Here is a 24,418-nt window from a genome sequence, read left to right on the forward strand (position 1 = left end):
TTCTCAGTGGCATGATGTCTGTGTCTCCACACACCACTGTTCCTGTATTTCTGACTGTGCCCCAGGAACGGGCGTGCAGAAACAGGGACAAGTATAGTTAGAGCTTTTCACTTAACTCAGATGCAAGTTATGTCCCCCCTTCTTCTGAACTGACTTCTTAAAAGTGTTGCTTTTTAGATGAAATATGTAAGTATTTTATTCATTTCACTTGGCAGTATGTATTGAGCACTGAGATCATAAGCTAATATTTGGATCCAGTTCCATTTGGTTTTCAAGTACCTTTGTTTGTTTGTCTTTAAAGCGCTTTTTTGGAATTGAGTATTTTTTACAGCAGTTTTAGGTTTGCAGAAAATCCTGGAGTTCCATGTACCCCCTCCAGTCCTACAAGCTGTCCCTCCTCTTATTATCAGCTTTCGTTTGTGTGGTAGATTTGTTACAGTTGGACAAACATTGATACGTTATCAAGTACAGTCCATAGTTGACCTTAGGGTTAATTCTTTGTGCGCTACGGCCCTGTGGGTTTTGACAAATGCATACGGTCACGTGTCTACCATTACAGTATCCTGTAGAGCAGCTCACTGCCCTGAAGGGCCCCGTGCTCCACCTGTTCATCCTTCCTCCCTTCCCGCTGAGGCCCTGGCAACTGCCAATCTTCCCACTGTCTCTGGATCAGCCCTTTCCACATTGTCGTCATCGCTGGAATCATAACAGTATGGAGCTTTTTCAGACTGACTTCTCTCACCTAACAGTATGCATTTAAGGTTCCTCCATGTCCTCCTAGCTTGAGAGCTGGTTTCTTTTTATTGCTGAGTAACACTCTGTCATGTAGACATACCACAGCCCTCTCTGTACCTCCGAGCTGTAGAGAGGGTTGTAAATACAAAAACATAACCACATACATATTGTTCTGCAGCTTTTTTTCTTAACTTTGGATTTTTCTCCATGTCAGTATGCAAAATCTGGTTCAATTCTATAATTAGAATTTTTTCTTTTTTTTTTTTTAATTTAAAACCTTAATCGTGGAAAATTTCAAGCAGATACAGAAGTAGAGAGAACAGTGTAAATGAGCTCCCTGGACATGTGGCCTGTGGTGTTTTCTGTGCCTCCCCAGCTCTCCTCCCACCACCGGGCACGTCTCATCCATGGGAATTTCAGCATGTATCCCTGAAAGATTAGACTCCCCTTCTCTCTTCCCTTGAATGGTTTTTTCCTAAACCTCAGTACTTATTATTACACCTAAAGAATTTAACAATTTTAGTAGAAAATATCATCAGAATTTTAAAACCAGATTGAACTTTGGTGAACGTGGTGTGGTTGGTACCTGTATATATCTGATAATAGTGATATGGCTATGACAACACTGCTACCAAAAAATCCATGGCTGTCGAGTCGATTCCAACTCACAGTCACCCTACAGGACAAAGTAAAACTGTCCCACGGGGTTTCCTAGGCTGTAATCTTTATGGAAGCAAATTGCCACATCTTTCTCCCCATTTCACAGATCAGGAAACTGAAGTTTAGAAATAGCTTGTGCGAGGTCCCAGAGCTGCTTGTTGACTCCGTGTGGAGAACGTAGGTCTGCGTGACTCTGAAGCACACATTTCCTCTCTACCACATGTTTATGATGCCTGTTGTTCACCGTGATTTTACAGACGCAGAGTCCCGCTTTTACACACAAGGTGTTTTCCCTTTTCTAGCCTGAAAGTGTTTCACATAGGGTGATGTGCAATTTTCCTTTTGTTTTAGATTAACAAGTGGTGGAATAACCTAAGTGATGGCCAGCGGACTGTGACAGGTTTGTGTTAGCTTACACGTTTTAGCCATTCAAGGGAAGAGAAATCAAACCAAAAGGTACAGTATGTCATAGGCAATGGCTTTTGTACTGTGTTCACTGGTGGTTTAGAAGACAGCCTTTGTATCTACAGGCTGATGTAATACAATAAAAGCAGTGTGGTGTAAAGTTGACATGACGCTCTGGGTCAGTAATTGTCTAACTTTTATCTAGTATGTTGCTGACCAAGTGGTCTGTCTTTGTTTTAGAATCCCAGCTTGTGAAATAGGTTAGAGGTAATTATTATTTCCCTTATTGAAGAAACTAAAGACAACATTGATTTAAGTACCCTCTGTGTAACCAAAGAAAAACCCAACCTGTTTCCGTCGAGTCAGTTCCAACTCATAGCAACCCTAGAGCACAGAGTAGAATTGCTCCATAGGGTTTTCAAGGTTGTAATCTTTATGGAAGCGGACTGCCACATCTTCCTCCTGCAGAGCCGCTGGTGGGTTCAAACCCCTGACCTTTCGGTTAGCAGCCCAGTGCTTAACCATTGCGCCACGAGGGCTCCTTGGTAAAATGTATATAATATAAAATTTCCCATTTTAAGTGTACAATTGAATGCTGTTGGTTACATTCATAGTGTTCTACAACCATAAAAAATAGCTGTTATCTATTTCCAGACCTTTTCATCACCCCAAACAGAAACTCTGTACCCATTAGTATTAACTCCCCCACCCCCCCGCCCCCCCGGCACTCTGAATTTGCCTCTTCTAGGTACTTCATGTAAGTGGAGTCCTACAGTAATTACTTTCTGTGTCTAGCTCATTTCACTTAACAGAATGTCTTCAGGATTCATCCATGTTGTAGCGTTTATCAGGACTTCATTTCTTTTTCTGGCTGAGTAGTATTCCATTGTATGTATGTACCACATTTTATGTGTCCGTTCATTTGTTGATGGGCATTTAGGCTGTTTTCTACCTTTTGACTGTTGTGAATAGTGCTACAGTGAACATTGGTGTACAAGTACGCATAACACTTTAGACGTAGGGGTGGGAAAGGATGGTTATTTCTCCCAAAAGAAGGTAAAGAACCCCAGGCAACACCAGTTGCTGGTCACTTCCTTTGGGTAAATACCCTGAGGTTCTGTTCTCCTTCTGGTCAGCAAGCTCTGCCCTTCCTCTGTCCACGTCCCGTCCCCGAGTTCCAGGCTCCTCACTGGGAGGACAGCAGTGCTTTTACTTGCCTTGCTTGTGACCTCTTTTCTAATCCTTTTGTAAATACTGTGACTCTGACTGTCTTTGAGAGATACCTAGTTAGCTCTGGTTAATTATTTACCAAAGATAGTATAACATCTGTCAAACTCTCCACTAGTCTGATACAGTCGATGGAATCAATTCAATGAAATGCAGTGAACCACCGTTTAGTGTGCCGTGGAGAAGGAAAAGACCCGTTACACCCACCAATCATAAGATACATCCAGATCTCAGATATTAATGGGAAAAATATCTTAGGATCTGTGAAAAATGGTAGCTTCCTTTTCTACCTAACCCTCAAGTGGGAGAGAAAAACTATAGACAGACTGAGGATGCCGGGAGATGGCTGAGAGCCTTACAGAAGAAGGGGAGCCCCAAGCTGCAGCAGCTAGCAGGGACTGTGTAACGTGTTTGTCCTTAAACAAATCCTCTTAGCAGAATATTGCTGGAATCAGTCTTTATTGTCATTGAAGAAGGGAAAGTACTAGTTGCCTGTTGCCTAAAGAGACTGGGAAGGATGAATACATTCCTTTAATTTAACAAGTAAGATGAGTGTCTACCGTCTGCAAATACAAATAATGGAATTTTTAAAGATTGTTTTCAAGAACAACTTAATTTTTTCTTAAATGTGACTAGCTAATTCTATTAATTAATAAAACGACTCACTTTAGTAGTAGTACTAACAATGTCAGCTCGAGAAAAGTTGAAAAAGCCATAAATATATTTTCAAAAACAATTGCAAAATTCTTCTAAATTTTTCCTGAATTCTTATCAAATGAGTATTTTTCTCAAGCATGTGGACCTTCATCTGCTCAGATGGTCCATAGATGTTTCCATTAGCTTTCCATAAGTTTCAGAAGCATACCATACCCCCCCGAAAAAGAAGTGCTCAGTTTTACAGCTTTTATACTCCTGGCCAGAAGACCTAATTCTGTAAATTACTTCTATCTTGGGGTCCTGACTACTGTTTATTGGGAAGAATAAACTTTTTACAGAGCAGACTATGAACCTGGGTGAAGGAAGCTCTTGGAGCATTTGCCCTTTGTCCAGTGAATTCTCTGACTTTACCAACTAGTGGCTGTTCGATTCTTTCAAAGTATTGATTTCAGCTACTTTCCTCAGCTCATTTGAATACTTTGCCACCCCTGCAAGTACTTGTTGCTGTTAGGTGCCGTTGAGTCGATTCCAACTCATAGCAACCCTATAGGACAGAGTAGAATTGCCCCATAGGGTTCCCAAGAAGCAGCTGGTGGATTTGAACTGCCGACCTTTTGGTTAGCAGCTGAGTTCTTAACCCCTGCGCCACCAAGGCTCCAATCCCAGGTACTTAATACTCTTACATAAATGTGGTAGAAACTCTTTCCAGGTGGACTTTAGACCAGACTTTCTCTGCTCTCACGTTTAACCTCCTTAAATTGTAAATATTTATTTTGTAGGTATCATAGCTGCAAATGTCATTGTATGCTGTTTATGGAGAGTACCTTCCCTCCAGCGGACAATGGTCAGATATTTCACATCCAATCCAGCATCCAGTGAGTCTAAACCACTGTGATTTTATTTTAAGGTAGAGGTAACACTATGCTATATGTTAATTCACGTGCTGTAGAAAAAAGACGAGTTCCTTGTCCACAGTTACAAGCAACATCCAGAGGCCAGGCTTTGAGCTCCAGAATGACAGGCACCTCATTCTCTGACTGCTGTGTCTCAGGTGCCTAAAGTAGTGCCTCCTGCATAGTAGGCGTGTACACGTTAATGAATTGAGATCTGTGGTCACTGCGGATTTGGAGAATATTATATGTAACTTCATGTCCGTAACTGAAATAAATTTCACTTACTCTTTTTTTCTAACTAATTTTTGCCATAAGGACAAGTAGCTTTCACTGAATTGAGAACTTTTATTGGTTGGTTAGTATGTTTTTTTTTATACGCATTAGAAAAGAAATTTAAGATTGTTTTGACCCCTTTGAAAAATGCCATCTTTTATTTGGCCTTTGACTGACTGTTTTTATTTCCTCTGTTTGATTTGTTGTATTAATAATAATGAAAAGACACTAAAACAAATAGTGATTTTTACTGGCTTGGCCATGTGTTCTGCCATCACCAGACTGTTCTTCTCTCGTAGAGGTCCTTTGCTCTCCAATGTTGCTGTCAACGTTCAGTCATTTCTCCTTGTTTCACATGGCAGCCAACATGTATGTTTTGTGGAGCTTCTCCTCCAGCATAGTAAACATCCTCGGTCAAGAGCAGTTCATGGCAGTGTACCTGTCGGCAGGTAAGCTCGCTTTACCTCGGGGACCTTTCGGAGTACAAGCCCTCTCACCTATCTGGAGAAGGGCCAGAGGGAATGACTACAGCTTGGTCTGCACACAGTACGTGCTCAACATGTACTTGTTTCTCAGGTTGCATGTAGAGAAGCGTACCATAGGCTGGTGGGGCTCTTGTCTTTCCTGCTTCTCATTTTGCTGAGTTCCTTATGGATTATTTGAGTGTGCCCAGTTTTCAGTTAGTCGGGATAGACGGGGGTTAAGAGTTAGTGTGGGATTTAAGCACACCCTTTTTATCTCCCTGGGCCTTGGTTTCTTCAGTCCAGTCCCACTGTTTTACAGATTGATGATTCCCAGACTTCCCAACTCTCTCAGACATCTGGGTCTTTGTTAAACAACCTTAATTTAAGCGCGCTCGTTTCCCCCATGAGCTGAGTTTCCAGGAGGGTTTAACACAGAGCTGACCAAGGTATTGTCAGGAATGAGTTTACTCTGCCATTTCTGCAAGCATGTATGACTGGCACAGACCACTCCTCGGTCTTGGTCCTGGAGATGGCTTCATTTCTTTATTTCAAGTAGAGTGCACAATTCCAGGTCCTTACATGCTGCCAAATGAGTTAACTGGTCAATTTTTACTTACTTATGTAAGTAAAGTAAATCCTAGCATTTTTAACCTGAGATCCTTCAGGTAAAAGGTGCATACAGACGTACTTTAATACAAAAGGAAAACTTCAGGTGCCTTGACGAATCACCGATTCAGATAATCTGTTTGCAAAGTGACTTACAGCAGAAAACTATAAAAACTTATCCCTGAAACCTCTGCATTTAAAAACAGCATGTCTGGCATCATGTTGTTGAGAAGTAAGTCTGAGCTTGGAGACGGCAGACCTAGGTCAGAGCCTGTTTCTGCACCCGCTGTTTGTTGTGGCAGAAGAGAGCAGACCCCTCTGGGTAATGGTATCTACCTCCTCATGATGAGGGGTTATAGAAGGGACTGAATGAAAGCCTCACACACAGGCCCAGAGTGGGTACTCAGTGTTCATGGACACCCTTGAGTAGTGCCTCACAAGCAGGAGCTGAACAGTATCTTTGGCCTGTAAGTTGAGTGTGGAATTCCGTCCCAAGCATTGTTAAATGTTTTTTGGGTACAAAGTGTCTGTTCTCCAATGTCATTAGCCTTGAAACACAGGAAGTTGTTTTTTTAAAATGAGCCGCTTTAGGTGGAGGTCCAGCTCTAATGACACCGGTGCTGAGGGGGCATGTCAGGGCTCACCTAGTGCAGCTTCTCACAGAACGGTCAGCTGGGAGCTGGGCAAAATATAGATTCCCAGGTCGCACCCAGAGATTCCAGTTTAGTGTGTCAGGAGTGTAGCCTGGAGCATTTGGAGACAGCTGGCACGTTTGGGAACAGGTCTCCTTTCTTCATCTTATAGATGAGAGAAGTGGTACCTGAGAGACAGTGAATGACCTCCGTCACCCAGCAGGTCATGCCGTGCCAGGCTTTCCTTTCTCTGTAAGATAACTGAGGCGGCAGCAGGATGAGTGTTGGTGCCTGCACCTCGTGGTGACCAGATAGCAGCCTGACACTGTTGGTCTGTGGGGGTGGAGATCAGGAGTGGAAATCATCTTAAACCTCACTGCTCACTGACATGCGACTTCCTTCTCAGGTGTTATTTCCAATTTTGTCAGCTACATGTGTAAAGTTGCCACAGGAAGATACGGACCATCACTTGGTGCGGTAAGTATATGTTGTTCAAATTTTTTAATTTAATTTTTAACTTGGTTTTGAAATAATTTCAGATTTACAAAAAAAGTTGGAGAAATAGAGTTCCCGTATGCCCTTCACGTAACTTCTCCGACTGCTAACCAGCATCTCATAGGACCACGTTGCAGTGATCAAAACCAGCGAGTTCGCACTGAAACCATACCACTAAGTAATCTACACCAAATTTAGAATTTATGTTTGTAAAGCTTTGTAAATTTCAGGCTTTAGCTTTTTTTTTTAGTTAAACATATATTCACTCATTTTTATTTAAAATATTAACATTAAACCCATTACTCATTAACATAAATGTATTTATAAGCCAGGAATAACCACGGGAAGGGCCAGCATTGTTTTACATTTTTGCAGATCTCTTCAATGTTCAGTTTGTAGAAGACAGCTAGATTCTTGTGTCTGCTTCTGTATTCAGTCTGTTTTAGTTTGTTGTTTCGGTGTGAAGAAAATCTGTCCTTACACAGCAGGCTGTATCCTTTCATAGCTGGTCATTTGTAATCACTTCCCGAACAGAGCACACATCGAGAAGATGAACTCAGATCAGTGACTTTCCAATCCCCTAGCGAGCCTAACCCGGCTTTGGTAAATTCTAATCTTGGATTTGAATGTTTGTCAACCCTGTGCCAGGCACTATGCAGGGAACTGGGGATGCAGCCAGAGAGCAAGTTGGCCAAGATTTCTGCCCTCAAGGGTTTATGTTTTGGATGCTTTAAAAAAGGAGGCTTTTGAGTTTAATGGCAGATTTCTATGCACATGGAAATCCTTATGTACTATTTTTTTAAAGACACTCTACATTCGATTTGTGCATATTTAAATACTGGAATACTTAATTGCTTTCAAATAGGGGATTTCATATTTAAAGAAACTCAAAAGGTTTGTTTTGGAAAAACAATCCTTATGTAAGAGCTTGGCTGCTAACCGGAAGGTCAGCGAGGTGAACCCACCAGTGAGTGGCTCTTCGGAAGAAAAGACCCGACAGTCTGTTCCCATAAAGATTACAACCTAGGAAACCCAGTGGAGCAGTTCCACTCTGTCCTAGGGGTCACTATGAGCTGACCTGGTGGCACATAGCAGTTTTCCTGCAGTGGCCTGTATCTTGTCCTGTGACCTACATTCTTTCTTAAACTTTTTTTTCCTTCATGGAATGTGTTTTCTCTTTATCTCATTCACCAACTAAGTGCCTGTTATATGAAGGCAGCGGCCACTAGGGTAAAGCAGAAGTGGACTCTGCCTTCAAGTTGAGTTGGGGAGAAAACCTTGTACCCACATCTAGCACACACTGAAAGGATGAGCGTTCTTGAGAGGCCTTGAGGGGCTCTGAGGACGGGGAGATTTTAGTCATAAGCTGAGAGGATCTGAGGAAACCCTGGTGGCATGGTGGTTAAGTGCTATGGCTGCTAACGAAAGGGTCAGCAGTTCGAATCCACCGGGTGCTCCTTGGAAGCTCTATGGGGCAGTTCTACTCTGTCCTGTAGGGTCACTGTGAGTCAGAATCAACTGGACAGCAACGGGTTTGTTTTTGTTTCATTTGTGAGAAGATCTGCGAGGACGTTTTGATGTGTCCCAGGACACCTGCTGTTTCCATTGTACGGGGTAACGAAGCTGAAGTGCAGAATGAGTAGAGCATGGTGGTTGTATGGTATTGGGAATTAGGCTGGGTTTGAATCCCAGCTCTGCTGCTTTCCTGTGATTTCCAGGACATCCTGTTTAACATCTCTGAGCCTCCGTTTCCTGTATAAAACGGGGATAACACCTGTTTCTGCTTTGCCACTCAAGCACTCTATAGATTGCTCGTACAGTGAGGAGCATGCCGTAAGAAAAGTGGAAATGGTAGTTACTCTTCATCATCAACATAGTCTCGTATGTTTGATGGGTCATGTCCAAGGTCTTAGCTGTAGGTAGCTTCTGGGAGCAGGAGGTCTCCTAGAGCGGAGTCACTTAAAGTCACAATGGAGGAGAGCTTTTGCGTCTGGGGCACTGAGCTTATGTTAACAGTGCTGGAATCATTTGGAAAAGGGTAGTGGTGACAGTTATATGGCATGGAGAGTCCTCGGTCTGAATTATACATGTGGAAACTGTTGAAAAAAATCACCCTGGAAGAATATCTCAATTAAACAGCATTAATACTATTGATAAGAAGATTATGGAAATTGTTTATAAAATAAGTAAACAATTATATGCGCATATTGACGTCAAGTTTATAGTCAATGTACGTTAACAGATTATTGATGGAGAACAGTGGATCTTCACCAAGGATCTGGGCTTCTTGGGTCTACACGTGTCATACCCTGAAACTATATGTAAAATACCTATAAATGTGACATTTTCCTGAGGAGAGGGCCCATTTTCACAAGATTCTTAAGAGCCTCTGACTAGACAAAATGAAGAATTTCTCTGCATGGGGGAGGGCCCAGACATTTCTCAAAAAAGCAAGTTCTGATTTATTCAGACACAAATATGTTTGAATTTGTGTGGATAAAGGTCACATTAGGAAAATTCTAGAAGGATAATGGAACTGCCTCCTATCTTTAAAATAATGTACACTGAGTACCACAGCCTGAAGTCACAAAGAAACCGGCTTTGCATAGACATGCACAGCTCATGAGAATTTTCTTGAAATACCTGTAGTGAGTTTTAGATGGAGAATATGATCATCTATGGAAAAGTAACTTAGGGGAAATTCAGAGAACTTGAATGCCCTTTTTCATATCTAATATAAAATTTGTTTTATTTGGGGAAAAGACTCTTTTTATAGTGCTTTTTCCTCTCAGCAAATAAGGCTTCAACTTGAATTCTGTTGGGCTTCGTTAGGTATTGTTTAAAAATAAACCTAGGGTATTAACGTTTGATACATGCCGTAAAGCCCGGGGGATGATGGGCTGCTGCTCACTCTTACTTCCAGATTCTTAGTGACATTGGCGTGTGCTCTGCTTAACACAGTGTGTGCTGATAGATTTGGGGGCAGATGTTGAAGTACCAGCCAGAACAGATCTTCAGAATTAATATCAACATGGCCAGTGTTACATGTTGTACCCCAGGGCAACATGACCCAGCAAGTTTTGTAGGGAAACAGGCCAGCCACCTTCTGAGATGGGTCTGAGGTCCTTTCAAGGGAAAGTTGCTGTGACCCATTCAGGGCATACAGAACTGGGAGAAAGTTGAACTAATCATGGAGGTGGTGTGTGTGTGTGTTCCCACACAAGCAGTGATCACCCTGTTAGGGGCCATCAGGATTTCCAAAGAGCGGTGTGTGTTACAAGTTTAGACTCTCGCATGGAAGCCACCTTGGCCACCATATAGGTGCAGACAATTGCTCTTCATGTAGAATATAGAATTTATTTTCACTCGTAATCCCCAGTCCAAAGCTGGCAGGTACGACCACCCCCTTCGATGTAGCAGAGGTTATCCTTGCCATGTTGTTCTACCTTCTCAGGCTAGGCACTGGGCTGTCTTTGTCCACTTAGCTTACTGTACTTCCGGGGGGGTATTTGTGCTGTCCGTCCAGTGTACAGTCACCTGACCCATCCCTAGGAATGCAGCTTGAACTGGTGTCAGGTCAGCTGACAACTGTGTTATGTGCTGGGGACACCTGGGATCCCTGGGACTTTGTTTGAAGTATTAGTAATTCCTGAAACATAAGATAATTCTATATTCTGAAACAATCTTTCATGTAGAAGACACTAAGAGAACCATTGGTGATTAAGGGATGTATGTGCCATTTTCCAGGAATATCTTTAAATTACAAACCTAAAACCAAACCTGTTGATGTCGGGTCAGTTCTGACTCATGGTGATCCTACAGGACAGTAGAACTGCCCCATAGGATTTCCAAGGAGCGGCTGACCTTTTGGTTAGCAGCCAAACTCTTAACCCCTGTGTCAACAGGGCTCCTTTTAATTCTCGGAGCTTCTTTTAAAAATCACTTTGTTCTTTAGCGCCTTTTTTTAAATATACTATTTGGAAATTACAGGAAAGTAGTAGGAATAGTACAAAGGACTCCCCATAAAAATGACCTAAATAACCCAAAACGAGGTTTACTGAGGTATAGTTGACATACAAAAAACTACATATTTAAAGTTCACACTCTGGTCAGTTTTGATGTGCGGACACCCACGGAGCCCTCACTCCACTTCAGATAGTGCACAGGTTCCTCATCCCCCACAGCTCCCTGGTGCTCCCTGATCCACTCTCCTGCCCTTCTTCCCACCTCCTACTTTCCAACAAGAAAGAGGAGTTTGTATTTCTTTTCTAGAGTTTCATATTAATGGAATCATACAGCATATACTCTTTTCTTTTTTTGGTTCTGGTTTCATTTACTTTACATAATTATTTTGAGATTTTATCCATGTTGTTGTATCAGTAATTTTATTCCTTTATATTGCTGAATAGTATTCCACTGTGTGGATATACCACAGTGTTTATCCATTCACCTGTTGATGGGCATTTGGGTAGTTGCAGTTCTGGCTATTAACACAAAAAGCTGCTGTGAACGTTAGTGTACAAATCTTTGTGTGGACGTATGCATTCACACCTGGAGTGGAAAGCTGTATCATATGGTAGACGGGTGTTTCACCTCTAAGGACCTACCAAACTATTCTCCAGAGTGGTTTACACACTGTTTATTTTCTCACCAGGAGTAGGTGACAGTTCCAGCTGCTCCACATCCTTGCCAGCACTTAGCATGGTCAGTTCTTTGAATTGCAGGTATTCTAACAGGTGTGTAAGGAGCCCTGGTGACTCAGATGGTTAAGTGCTTGGCTGCTAACCAAAAGGTCGGCAGTTTGAACCCACCCAGCAGCTCCGAGGGAGACGGACCTGGGATCTACTCCTGTAACGATTACAGCCTAGAAAACCATACGGGCCAGTTCTACTCTGTCACATGGGGTCGCTTTGAGTTACAATCACCTTGATGGCGCACAACAGCAACAATAGGTGTGTAATGACGTCTTGATGCAGTTTGCATTTTCATTTCCCTAATGCCTAGTGATTTTGAGCATCTTTTTGTGTGCCTGTTGCTCTTCATATATCTTCTTTGAAGTATCTGTTCAATCTTTTGCACATTTTTAGGAAATTGTTTATTTTCTAAGTGAGTTTGAAGAGTTCTTTATATATTCTGGATCCAAGTCCTTCCTCAGAGTTATGATATGCAAATATTTTCTCAGCCTATGGCTTACCTTCTCTCATTGTCTTTCAAAGAATATAACTTTTTAATTTGGAGAAAGTCCAGTGTATTTTTTTTATGGATCATGTTTCTGGTGTCATTAGCTGGGAAATGTTTGCCTAACCCAGACTCACAAAGACTTTTCTCCTGTGTTTTCTTGTATGTGTCATGCCCTTTTCCCCTAAATACTTTCAGTGTGTTACTTCCTAAGAGCGTGGATATCCCTACATGTCTCATTGTACAGTTATTAAATTCTGGAAATTTAGCACTTTACATATTTATTTAATCTACAGTCCACATTCTGTCAGTTGTCCCAATAATGCCATTGATAACTGTTTTCTCCCCAGTCTAGTATCATGTATTACATTTTACTTGCCATGTCTCTCTGGTCTCCTTTAAGCTGGAATGTTTTCGTAGCCTGCCTTTGTTTTTCACGCCATCTACAGTGTTGACAGTGCAGGCCAGTGATTTCATAGAGTGTCTATCAATTGGGTTTGTGTATTCCTCACAATTAGATTTGTTTTTGGTTGGAATCCTCCATGAGTGATGTTGTGGACTTCATTTTTCCTTCTGTGTTTGTCAGCATTATACTTCTGCCTCATTTATTTATTATCAGGATGGGCTCATGGAAGTTTAATTTTTTATCTTTATTTTGAGATGATTTTAGATTTTCAGAAAAATCGCGAGGATTGTACAGTTTCTGTGCACCCTTCCCCCAGCTTTCCCTCCCATTCACATCTTCCATAACCACGTTCTTACTCTCAGCAAGACTAGGTAGTTAACATTGGTACCACACTACCAACTACAGACTTCATTTGGATTTCCCTGTTTCTCCATGGTGCCCCTTTTTTGTTCCCAGATACCATAATGTGTTTGGTTGTCATGTCTCCTTAGTCTCTTCCAGTCTGTGACAGCTTCACGGTCCCTCGTCATCTTTCATGGCCTTGATGCTTTTGAAGACCAGTGGGCAGGCATTTTATAGACGTATGTCGTGGGAGTTTCATTATTTTAGTAAGTCACTAAGATTTGTCTCTACTAAGAAGATCGTTGACAACAAACTTAAGTGCCTGCCTCTGGAGCCGCCTCCTGCCTCCGTTTGCTCTCCGCCCGTTCTCTACCCCCATCTAGTCAGCCACACAGCTGCTCCTCACTCCACCGTGCTGTGCCCCCTGGCCTCCAGGCTTGGCTCATGCTGTCTTCTGCCTAGAACATTCTTCTCACTCTTCCTCTTTTACAGGCCAACACCTGGCCAGCCCTCAGCACAAAGCTTCCTACCACATTCTTCACCCTGAGCCTGCACCAGCTCCCCCTTCCACGTGCTGCCGTAGGGTGCTGTTTCCCCAGCAAAGCCCAGCTTGTTGTTTTTCCCCGTCTGTCTGTCTGTCTCCCTGCCATGCTGTAGCTCCATTCAGGCAGCACTCTTAAGTGTTACTCACCTCTGTACTCCTAGTAGCTACCACAGCACCTGGTACATAGAGGATTGGCGTATCTGAGTAATTAGCCTGAGATTTCATGTAAACTGGAGACTGGGATCCACATCCACAAGTATTCTGCCAGTTAGAGGAATGGGGAACATTTCTGACATAAGCGCGATTAGTTACTTTAACATGATTTATCCAGCAGATACGTTACAGCCGTTACCAGTTGAAATTATGAAGACTATTTTTTATATAAAACTCGCAAACACATGTCCGTAAGAAGAAACTAAACATCTACGTAATGATTGTAACTGCTCAAATACAGTATGAAATGATTGATTTATGGGTCAAGGGTTTTAGATTTTTCGTCTGTAATACAGAGATTTTTGGGGCAAGTGCTTCCCAAACAGGCGTGTGCACGCGTGTCCTGTGCGTGTGTGTCCCTGGGAGGTGCTGTGAGGGGTGGGACACGAGGCGCCACGGAGAGCGAGCCTGGTATTTGCTCAGAGGCTTTAAGGAAAATGTTTAGTTTTATTATGAAATGGGATGCAAATACCACGTGAATTTGTAAGATACACTGGGAAGAAATTCCATGCCTGTGGGCTTCTTTGGGCGATTTCGTGCTGTCTGTGGCTGAGGGAACATTGTTGGGGAAGTTTGAGGAAGTGCTTTCTCAGGCCTTAGGGGAAATGGTGAACGTCCCGGATGGGCACTCAACACTTACATGCTGGTGGCTGCACATTTTACTGTCTCGTGAAACCTCCTGAGTGATCCCTGTGTGACAGGCCTGGGCACCTTTGCTTGATACCAGGTGGCACAGTGGTTAAGAGCTCGACTGCTGACCAAAAGGTCGGCAGTTTGAATCCATCAGCTGCTCCTTGGAAACCCTATGGGCCAATTCTACTCTGTCCTATAGGGCCGCTTATGAGTCAGTCGACTCAGTGGCAGTGAGTTCGTTTGCTACTTTGTACATTGCTAAATGAAAGTTTTTAAGCTTTGTGCTCAGCTGGAAGTTTGTGGCATATAAACGTTCTGTATTTTCGTCACTGAGTAGTAGCACACCCAGAGGATTCACGTTTTCACCCATGTGTTCACTTGCAGTCGGGTGCCATCATGACTGTCCTGGCAGCCGTCTGCACCAAGATCCCAGAAGGCAGGCTGGCCATTATCCTCCTCCCGATGTTCACATTCACGGCAGGGAACGTGAGTATTTTCACGAGGCCAAGTTCTGGGAATGTGGGGGTGTGTTTACATTGATTGATCTACTGCCATTATGTTAGAAAGGTCAGTGCTGCAGGAATCAAGGCTGTACCAGTGCTGTTCTTTCTTGTTGACTTTAAGGCCCTGAAAGCCATTATTGCCATGGATACCGCAGGACTGATCCTGGGATGGAGGTTCTTTGACCACGCAGCACATCTCGGGGGAGCGCTCTTTGGAATGTAAGTCTCCATGTACTGATTGCTGAAACTGCCTCCTCAAGTTACCGTCTCCCTGTCCTGGCCCCCAGAGATGGCTGAGGGAGGCCTGAGCTCTGTGAGGGAAGCAGAGCAGGCGGGGTAGGGTTGGGAGGGCGGGCATGCTGTGACACACTTTGCTTTGGCCTTCCCCAGTTTGACCAAGTGCGGTGGAATGTGAGCAGTCAGCGCTGCCCTCATTGCAGAGTCTGTGCCTTTACCCTCCCCTGACCCTCGCCACCCAGCTCCTGACCATTGTCTGGTCCAGCCCCGTCGGGACTGCTCTCCAGCCCCATCGGGACTTATCCCCAGCCTGTCTGCTGCTGTCCTCCTTTCCCCACTCTTGGGTCTCCCTGCCCTCATCCCCCCGTCCAGCTCCTGCCTGCTATCGCTGACCTCCACCTGACCAGTGCTGGGCAGGCCTGCTGAGCTGGCAGAGCGCGTCCTACCTGCAGTAAGTGTGCAGTGAGCAGAAAACAACACTGACAGCTTACTGAGCTGTTACGTGGCCCACACTGAGCTAGTTACCGTATGTTACACTATTATTATCTCCATTTTATGATGGGAAACTGAGGCTCAGAAGTGACCATCCCCAGGTCAGACAGCGCTTCAGGAGCAGAGCAGAGACCAAGCCCTTCCTGCCTCTCACACCGTATGCATTACAGCTGGCATTGTGGCTGCAGCATGTTCTACCTGTGCCTCAGATACTGGGCTTCTGCCTAAAACAGAGTTCGTTAACAGCCCTGTCACGGAAACTTCCTTACAGGAAGCTCGGGATGCCCCTGGCCTTTCCTTTCAGCAGAGTAGTCTTCTGAGGTTCTGGGTCCCCTGATGGCCTGTCCTTTCTTGCATAAATGTTGCTTTTGGCCCCAATTTGGATTTTACTTTGTTTCACGACAGTGGAAAACATAAGGTTTTTTTTCATTAAAGAAAAATCGATTCTAAGTGGAACAGTTTAGCCCAGTAGGCGGTGGAACTAAGTGCCATTATGCCATTTATAATCCTCGGTGATGATTAACGAATAGCACATGTGTGCTCTAGCTTTAAAAGCATCACGTTATTAATAGTAGAAACTGATCTGGTATTACAGTATGAAACACACAATAGCTTATGGAAAAGGGTTATGTTTAGTGAGCGTTAAATCTGCATCCTTCCATGATTACTTAAAGGGGCTTCATCCCAGCAGGTTTTATTCGTCTGAACTGTAATCAGATGGCCTTTTTCTTCCATCCTGAAAATAACCAGATCAAATGCATTTTAAACTCCAAGATCTGAAAGGCAGAGGACCCCTTTCTCCGTGCTGTTTCTAATTTCAACAGCTCTTCATTTATTAGATCTCAGTCATATCTGGAATTCATCTTTTGTAACCTCTTTAGATTTAGAAACCTAAATTTTTTAAAGTTAAACCTCTCTGTTTTGTTGATGGAAAAGATTCCATTAGTATCCAGCCACACACTTCCTTGCCATCCTTTGCCTAGTGAGATGCTCTAGTCAGGTCCTGCTGCTGCAATAATAATACATGCTGAGTATCTGCTGTGTGCCTCAGCTAGGGAGCTGGTTCTCAAAGAATCTTGAGCTGAGGGCTAGCCAGTACTCTTAAAATCCTGCAAGGTCTTCATTCACAGATAAGGGAGCTGCTTGAGGACGAAAGGCACCAGCTGCGCCCAGGCCAGGATGCTGGTCACTGCAGGAGTTCCCCCACCAAGCATACCTGTTAGAAAGGACACCTCAGAAATCAGCTTTTCTTCCAGTATTTCTCTAATTTTATTTTAGCCATATGACTAATTACATTTGGTCTTGAGTGTCATCAGAAACAGTGTACCTGTAAGATGACAGCATTTGACTCTCTGAAGTAATTAGGTTAAAAAGGTTAAAAATAGTACATAAAATGTGCTTTATTAATCAATTAATCAAGAGCTTCTGACAAGTGACTCCTTTCAAGGGTTTACAGTTCCATCTGAAGCAGAGGGTGATCCTTACTCTCGCGTTCTAAGTTCACAGAATTTGACTTTAAGCCCCCCCAAATTTTTGATACACACGTATTTTGTAAATGCCTTTTTTTCTTTCTGTAGATTTAACCAGTTATTCTCTTTGGGCTTGTCTCTATTTTCCAAAATTTTAATGGTAACTAGTTTCATAATCAGACTTTATTGAGTATTAAGTATACATTATAGCTACTGATTACTGTAAAAATAAGATTTAGGTATAATTCAAGCCCTTTAAAAAATACGTGCTAAGAACAATAAAAAATGATAAAACATTAACGGCTTTATTTCTGATTAAAGTTAAATTCTGAGTCCAGTTGGAGTTAAAAGGACATTTTACAATCAGGTGTTTGGGAGATAAAGGCATCAGTAAATTCTGGTCTCTGCCTCAGGGAACATGGAATCTTTTGGGGAAACCAGGGCAAAAACAAGGCCTTAGTAGTCAAAGCTTTCATTAACATCCATTCCATCGACCCCATCCAGCCCTGGAGGGGAGCGAGGGACCTCCCTGACACTGGGCCTGTGCTGCCCTCTCAGGCCGTCTGCACCTGCTCGGCACTGAGTTCCTCAGCTCCTGGTCAGTGCTCACCAGGTGCTGCGGTGCCACCCAGTAGTTAGGAGCATGGGCTCCAGGGTCAGCTTTGAGCTCCGGCCTGGGTTCTGGTGATGGCTAGTTGTGGAGCCTGAGCAAGCCAAGTCACGAAGCCTCAGTGCTTCAGCTTCTCAGCCACCTGCTGCAGACAGGTTTTAACAGGCACGGGAACTGTACCCTAAAGGGTGGACAGAGAGGGAAAGAGGGCCTTCTGGGTGCTGCTAGCACCTTGGGTAAATTACTTTTCTCTCAGACTTGTTCTACAGCCCCTAGGTGGAACAAATAGCTAACACAGCTGCTAACTGAAAGGTGGAAGGTTTGAGTTCACCCTGAGGTACCCCAGAAGAAAGGCCTGGTGATCTGAAAAATCAGCCACTGAAAACCCTATGGAGCACAGCTGTACTGTGACACACATGGGGTCACCATGAGAACTGACAGCAACCGGTAGACTTGGTGCCCTCGTGTCTGAAATGGGGAAATGGCACTTAACTTGCAGGTCTGTGGTGACCATAAGTAGTGTATGTGAACTGCTCGTACTCTGCAGAGCGTTCACACATACTCCCGTCCTACTGTGACCTTTCAGCATACTCTAAGGTGCCTGGTGGCACAGTGGTGAAGCACTTGGCTGCTCACTGAAAGCTCAGTGGTTTGAACCCAACAGCAACTCTGCGGGAGAAAGATGTGGCCGTCGGCTTCTGTAAAGACTACAGCCTTGGAAACCCTATGGTGGGGCAGTTCTACTCTGTCCTACAGGGTCACTGTCAGTAGGAACCCACCCAACGGTACTGGGTATATACTGAGCTAAATCACTAAAATCAAACCAAACCCAGTGCCGTCGAGTCGATTCCGACTCATAGTGACCCTATAGGACAGAGTAGAACTGCCCCATAGAGTTTCCAAGGGGCGCCTGGCGGATTCGAACTGCCGACCCTTTGGTTAGCAGCCATAGCACCTAACCACTACGCCACCAGGGTTTCCACTAAATCACTACATTAAATAATCAGTTGTTTTAATAAACTAGATGGTAAACAACAGTGGCGTTAGGTTTAAAAAAATGCCAACTTGATAACTTCATGCTGCTTACCAGCTGTATGTCATACCGTTTGAATGCTGGACCTGGTTTGTTTTCTTTTCTCCAGATGGTATATTACTTATGGTCATGAACTCATTTGGAAGAACAGGGAGCCTCTGGTGAAAATTTGGCATGAAATGAGAACTAACGGCCCCAAAAAAGGAGGTGGCTCTAAGTAAGACCAGGGGCACAAGACTGCATCTTGTGGGTGCTGCCTGAGACCCAGGATCGTGCCAGCCCTGGAGTCCCCACGTCTCTGGTCCTGCTGGGAAGACACCCAGCATCTCGCATTCCCAGGGTTTTAAGTGATGTCCCCAGTACGTGTCTTTATTAAAAAGTGAATTATTACAGAGTTGGTGAAATAAAGGTTTATATCTCTAGTTTGTAATCAGAGGCTGTGTGTTCTCTTTTTAAGACCACTCAGCTACTCTGAAAATTTTGCTTTCAGTTGTTGTACTTGACATGGGTTGGTGAGCCAGAAACCTGGGTAGAGTGCACGTTTTCAAGACTGGATGTAGACTTGCGCCTTCTAGCCCCTCGCTATGCATTTAATCCTACCTGCCCCTTCCCTGGTCAGTTGACAAAGGTTAAGAGTCTCTTCTCTCTGGCATGGTCAGAAATAACAGCTACAGTATTTTGTGTGTATGTGTGTGCTTTATGTGACATCTTAGCAAATCTTCTCATTCAAAAATTTATAAATTGTTTCATGACATGGGTTGCAATCCCTGTAATGTGTCAGCATTTTCCCCCTTTCCACCCCCCAGTTCCTCGTTTCCATTTGTCCAGTTTTCCTGTGCCTTCCTACCTTCTCATCTTTGCTTTTGGGCAGGTGTTACCCATTTGTTCTTGTATATTTGATTGATCTAAGCAGTAGTTCCTCACGTGTGTTTGTTTCACAGGCCTGTTTAATTTTTGGCTGAAAGCTAATCTTTGGGAGTGGCTTCAGTTCTGAGTTAGAAGGATATCTGGCAGCCATAGTCTTGGGGATTCCTCCAGTCTGTCAGAGCAGTGAGTCTGGTCTTATGAAATTTGAATGTTGTTCTGCATTTTCTCCTGCTTTGTCGAGGACCCTCTATCGTGATCCCTATCAGAGCAGTCGCTGGTGGTAGTCAAGCACCATCTAGTTCTTCTGGGCTCAGGTTTATGATGGTCATAGTCCTCTCAACTAACATTTTCCTTGTGACATTGGTTTTCTTCATTCTCCTTTGCTCTGGGTGGAATAGGACCAATAGGTGTATCTCAGATGGCTGCTCACAAGCTTTTAAGACCCCAGACGCTATTTACCCAAGTAGGATGTAGAACATTTTCTTTATGAACTACGTTATGCCAGTTGACCTAGATGTCTCCTGAGACTGTGATCCCCAGCCCTCAGCGCCATTAACTTGATCCCTCAAGGTGCTTGATGTGTCCAGGAGGCATCTATGACTCTGCCCCCTTTGGGCTCTCATATATATATATATATGAATATACATGTTGTACATACAAATACATATATAAAAATATCCATAGCCTAACCTATATATGTGTGTACGTATATTCCTATATGCCCTCCTTCCTCTGTTCAGCATATGTATGTGCTTGAGACTCAATATATTATCCTTATTATGTATGGAAGGACAATACTGAATATACATACCATGGACTGCCAAAAGAATGAACAAATCTGTCTTGGAAGAAACACAATCAGAATGCTCCTCAGAAGGATGGCGAGACTACATCTCACATACTTTGGACATGTTATATCAGGAGGGACCAGTCCTTGGAGAAGGACATCATGCTTGGTAAAGTAGAAGGTCAGCGAAAAAGAGGAAGACCTTCAACAAGATGGATTGACGCAGTGGCTGCAACAAGGGACTCAAACATAGCAACGACTGTGAGGATGGCATAGGATGGGGTGCTGTTTCGTTCTGTTGTACATAAGGTCGCTATGAGTCAGAACCAACTTGATTACACCTAACAAACAACAACTTAGAGATATTGTTCGGCAGCTTAATTGTGATGAAATCATTGAATTCGTAAGAACAAAGGATAGATGTTTTTATAACATTTTAGAGATGAAGGATCCATGTAAAAATAAAATACAGTAATTTGTTCTAATATTTGTTTTCTGGTCATTAAATTTTCTTATAACATCTTTTAATTTGTTCATTTATAATTATAGCATTTGTTACAAACCAAGCATCAAAACTGAAGTATGAGCTGTTTAAAGCAAAACTGATAAATTTTTTTTGTTCTGGGAGATCAACACAATTTTACACTGATTGTTGAAACAACTAAGTTCACTGACTCATTTTCTTGTTGAATACGTGGAATACTCTTTGTAGAAAATGTGATATACAGTAAATATATTCTTTTTTGTTAAAAATGTAGTATATAGTAAATAAAATCTTAGTACCTTGCATCCGCTAAAAATTTTATAATCCAGTTCATCTCATTCTGCTAAGATGGAATATGCTACTTTGGCGTTCAATTTCTAATATAGTCGCCATTAAAAAGTTACATCAGTGATAGCTAAGACAAACACATACATATACAGCTCACATATTCTGTTCAAATGCATGAGTAAGCACAGGAGGGAGCACCACAGGTTGTCAGTGTTTAGGGCCTTCACATGCCTTAATCCGGCCTGCCTGTGTGACTATGACAAACTTAAAACTCCTCAGTGTGGCAACCAAGTCCCTCTGCAGTCAGTCTCTGCTACTTCCGGCTGAGCCCTTATCCCCCATATCTGCCATTTCTGCCCCACCTGCTTGCCTGCCCTCACTACAGGAGCAAGTCTAGACTTCCATGTCCCTCTTTACGCTATTCCTGACATTGTCTAATTCTCTTGTGCTTTCCACCACTCTTCTGTCAGTTTGTCGTACTGTGGTGGCTTGCATGTGCTGTGATGCTGGAAGCTATGCCACTTGTATTTCAAATACCAGCAGGGTCACCCATGGTGGACAGGTTTCGACGGAGCTTCCGGGTTTAGACAGAATAGGAAGAAGGACCTGGTGGTTTCTTTCTGAAAAACTGGCCAGTGAAGACATTATGAATTGCAGCAAAACACTGTCTGAAACGGTGCCAGAAGAGCCCCACATGTTGGAAGGCACTCAAAATACACCTGGGGAAGAGCTACCTCCTTAGAATTAACCTTAATGACATGGATGGAATAAAGCTTTCAAGGCCCTCATTTGCTGATGTGGCATAACTCAAAATGAGAACAGCTGTAAATATCCATTGGTAATTAGAACGTGGAATGTACAAAGTATGAAGCTAGGAAAACTGAAGTCCTCAAAAATGATATGAAACACAAAGATTGATATCCTAGGCATTAGTGAGCTGAAATGAACTAGAATTGGCCACTCTCACTCAGACAATCATGGTTTACTATGCCGGGAATGGACAAACTGAAGAGGAACAACATTGCATTCATCAAAAAGAACATTTTGAATGGCCCCCAGACACACTTTTAACTCAGTACTGAAGTCACTCCTGAGGATCACCCTTCAGCTAAAGATTAGACAGGACCATAAAACAAAACTAAATGGGCACACCAGCCCAGGGGCAAGGCCAAGAAGGCAAGAGGGGACAGGAAAGCTGGTAATGGGGAACCCAGAGTCAAGAAGGAGTGTTGACATGTTGCAGGGTTGACAGTGTCACAAAACAATATGTGTATTAATTGTTTAATGAGTAACTAATTTGCTCTGTAAACCTTCACCTAAAGCACAATTAAAAAAACAACATTTCAAGATCTATCCTGAAATACAGTGCTGCCAATGATAGGATAATACCCATACGCCTACAAGGAAAACCAGTTAATTGAACTATTATTCAAATTTATGCACCAACCGCTGAGGCCAAAGATGAAGAAACTGAAGATTTTTACCAACTTCTGCAGTCTGAAATTGATCAAACATGCAATCAAGATGCATCGATAATTACTGGTGCTTGGAATGTGAAAGATGGAAACGAAGAAGAATCAGTAGCTGGAAAATACGGCCTTGGTGATAGAAACGACACTGGAAATTGCAGGACAGAATTTCGCAAGACCAACGACATTAATTGCAAATACCTTTTTCAACAACAGTGACTATACACATGGGCCTCACCAGATGAAATACACAGGAATCAACTACATGTGTGGAAAAAGACAATGGAGAAGCTCAATATCATCAGAATAAGGCCAGGGGCTGACTGTGGAATAGACTGTCAATTGCTCATATGCACGCTCAAGTTGAAGCTGAAGGAAATTACAGCAAGTCCACGAGAGCCAAAATACGACCTTGAATATATCCCACCTGAATTTAGAGACCATTTCAAGAACAGATTTGATGCATCAGACACTAATGACCAAAGACCAGACATCAAGGACATTCATACATGAAGAAAGCAAAAAGTCATTAAAAAGACACGAAAGAAAGAAGACCAAAAGGATGTCAGTCAAAAGAGACTCTGAAACTTGCTCTTGTAGAGCAGCTAAAGAAAGTGGAAGAAATGATGAAGTAAAAAGAGCTGAACAGAAGATTTTAAAGGGTGACTTGAGAGGACAAAGTGCTTGTCATGGATTGAATTGTGTCCCCCCAAAAATCTGTCAACTAGGCCATGATTCCCGATATTGTGTGACTCCACCATTTTGCCATCTGATGTGATTTTTCTGTGTGTTGTAAATCCTATCTCTAGGATTTGAAAAAGCTGAAAACACAACAAATATGGCCAAATATTATCAAACAGTTCAGCATCGCAGAACCTTTAGATGATTCTAGACGGCAGTTATGTTAATGGGCAGGACTCAATCTACAAGATTAGGTTGTGTTTTAAGTCAACATCTTTTGAAATATAAAAGAGAGAAGTGAGCAGAGAGACATGGAGACCTCATACTACCAAGAAATGAGAGCCAGGAGAATAGTGTGTCCTTTGAACCCAGGGTCCCTGTGCTGAGAACCTTCTTGACTGGGGAAGACTTATGACAAAGACCTTTTCCCAGAGTGGACAGAGAAAACCTTCCCCTGGAGCTGACACCCTGAACCCGGACTTCTAGCCTACTAGATTGTGAGAGAATAAATGTCTGTTGAAACCATCCACTTGTGGTATTTCTGTTATAGCAGCCCTAGGTACCTAAGAATTTGGTACCGAGAGAGTGGGGTGCTGCTCTAACAAAAAAAAAAATTTTTTTTTTTTTTTTTTTTTTGCTCTAACAGATACCCAAAATGTGGAAGCGGTTTTGAAACTGAATGGGTAGAGGGTAGAAGAGTTCTAAGATTGTCTTGAGACTGTTAGTCGAATTATGGACATCAAAGACAATTCTGGTGAGGACTCAAAAGGACGTGAGGAGAGTTGTTACACTGGAGATGGTGCAGACAGTAAGAAGTGGCAGCAGCAGAACCCAGGAGAGTGGGAGGTGGTGCTGGAGCCGACTCATGGAGCGAGAGAGCTGAGTGCCTTTGGCAGGAGGATTCCTGGAGGAGTAGGGTGCTCTGGGTGCTTATCCTTGGAGCTACAGAGCCTTGGAACACTTGCTCCAGCAGGGCAGACCTGGCAGAGAGGCCCAAGAGGCCAAGTAACCAGGAAGCAGGAGCTGAAGAGACAAGGAACACAGGAAGCTGAGATGCCTCAGTCTCAAAGGGTATGGCCACAATCTCTGAGGCCAAAAAGGGTGCAGTCTTCACTCAGATGGACTAGGAGAATGG

General features: G+C 43.1%; 1 protein-coding gene across 3 annotated transcripts in view; it reads left to right on the top strand.

The window, feature by feature from the left end:
- Positions 1–23,890, top strand: part of PARL (presenilin associated rhomboid like) — a 39,755-nt gene extending 15,865 nt beyond the window's left edge. For 2 of the 3 annotated variants that reach the window (XM_064279442.1, XM_023551518.2), the window contains 7 exons: positions 1,747–1,795; positions 4,464–4,559; positions 5,150–5,299; positions 6,959–7,029; positions 14,748–14,849; positions 14,988–15,085; positions 18,817–19,137. In XM_064279442.1, the coding sequence (XP_064135512.1) occupies positions 1,747–1,795; positions 4,464–4,559; positions 5,150–5,299; positions 6,959–7,029; positions 14,748–14,849; positions 14,988–15,085; positions 18,817–18,928 (678 nt within the window). In that variant the 3' untranslated portion in view covers positions 18,929–19,137. Of the gene's footprint in view, positions 1–1,746; positions 1,796–4,463; positions 4,560–5,149; positions 5,300–6,958; positions 7,030–14,747; positions 14,850–14,987; positions 15,086–18,816; positions 19,138–20,364 lie in introns of those variants that run through there. The other variant, XM_064279448.1, reaches the window with a different exon arrangement.
- The last annotated feature ends 528 nt before the right edge of the window (positions 23,891–24,418 follow it).

The sequence above is a fragment of the Loxodonta africana genome, chromosome 1 (assembly GCF_030014295.1).
Source record: "Loxodonta africana isolate mLoxAfr1 chromosome 1, mLoxAfr1.hap2, whole genome shotgun sequence".
Classification (NCBI taxonomy): domain Eukaryota; kingdom Metazoa; phylum Chordata; class Mammalia; order Proboscidea; family Elephantidae; genus Loxodonta; species Loxodonta africana.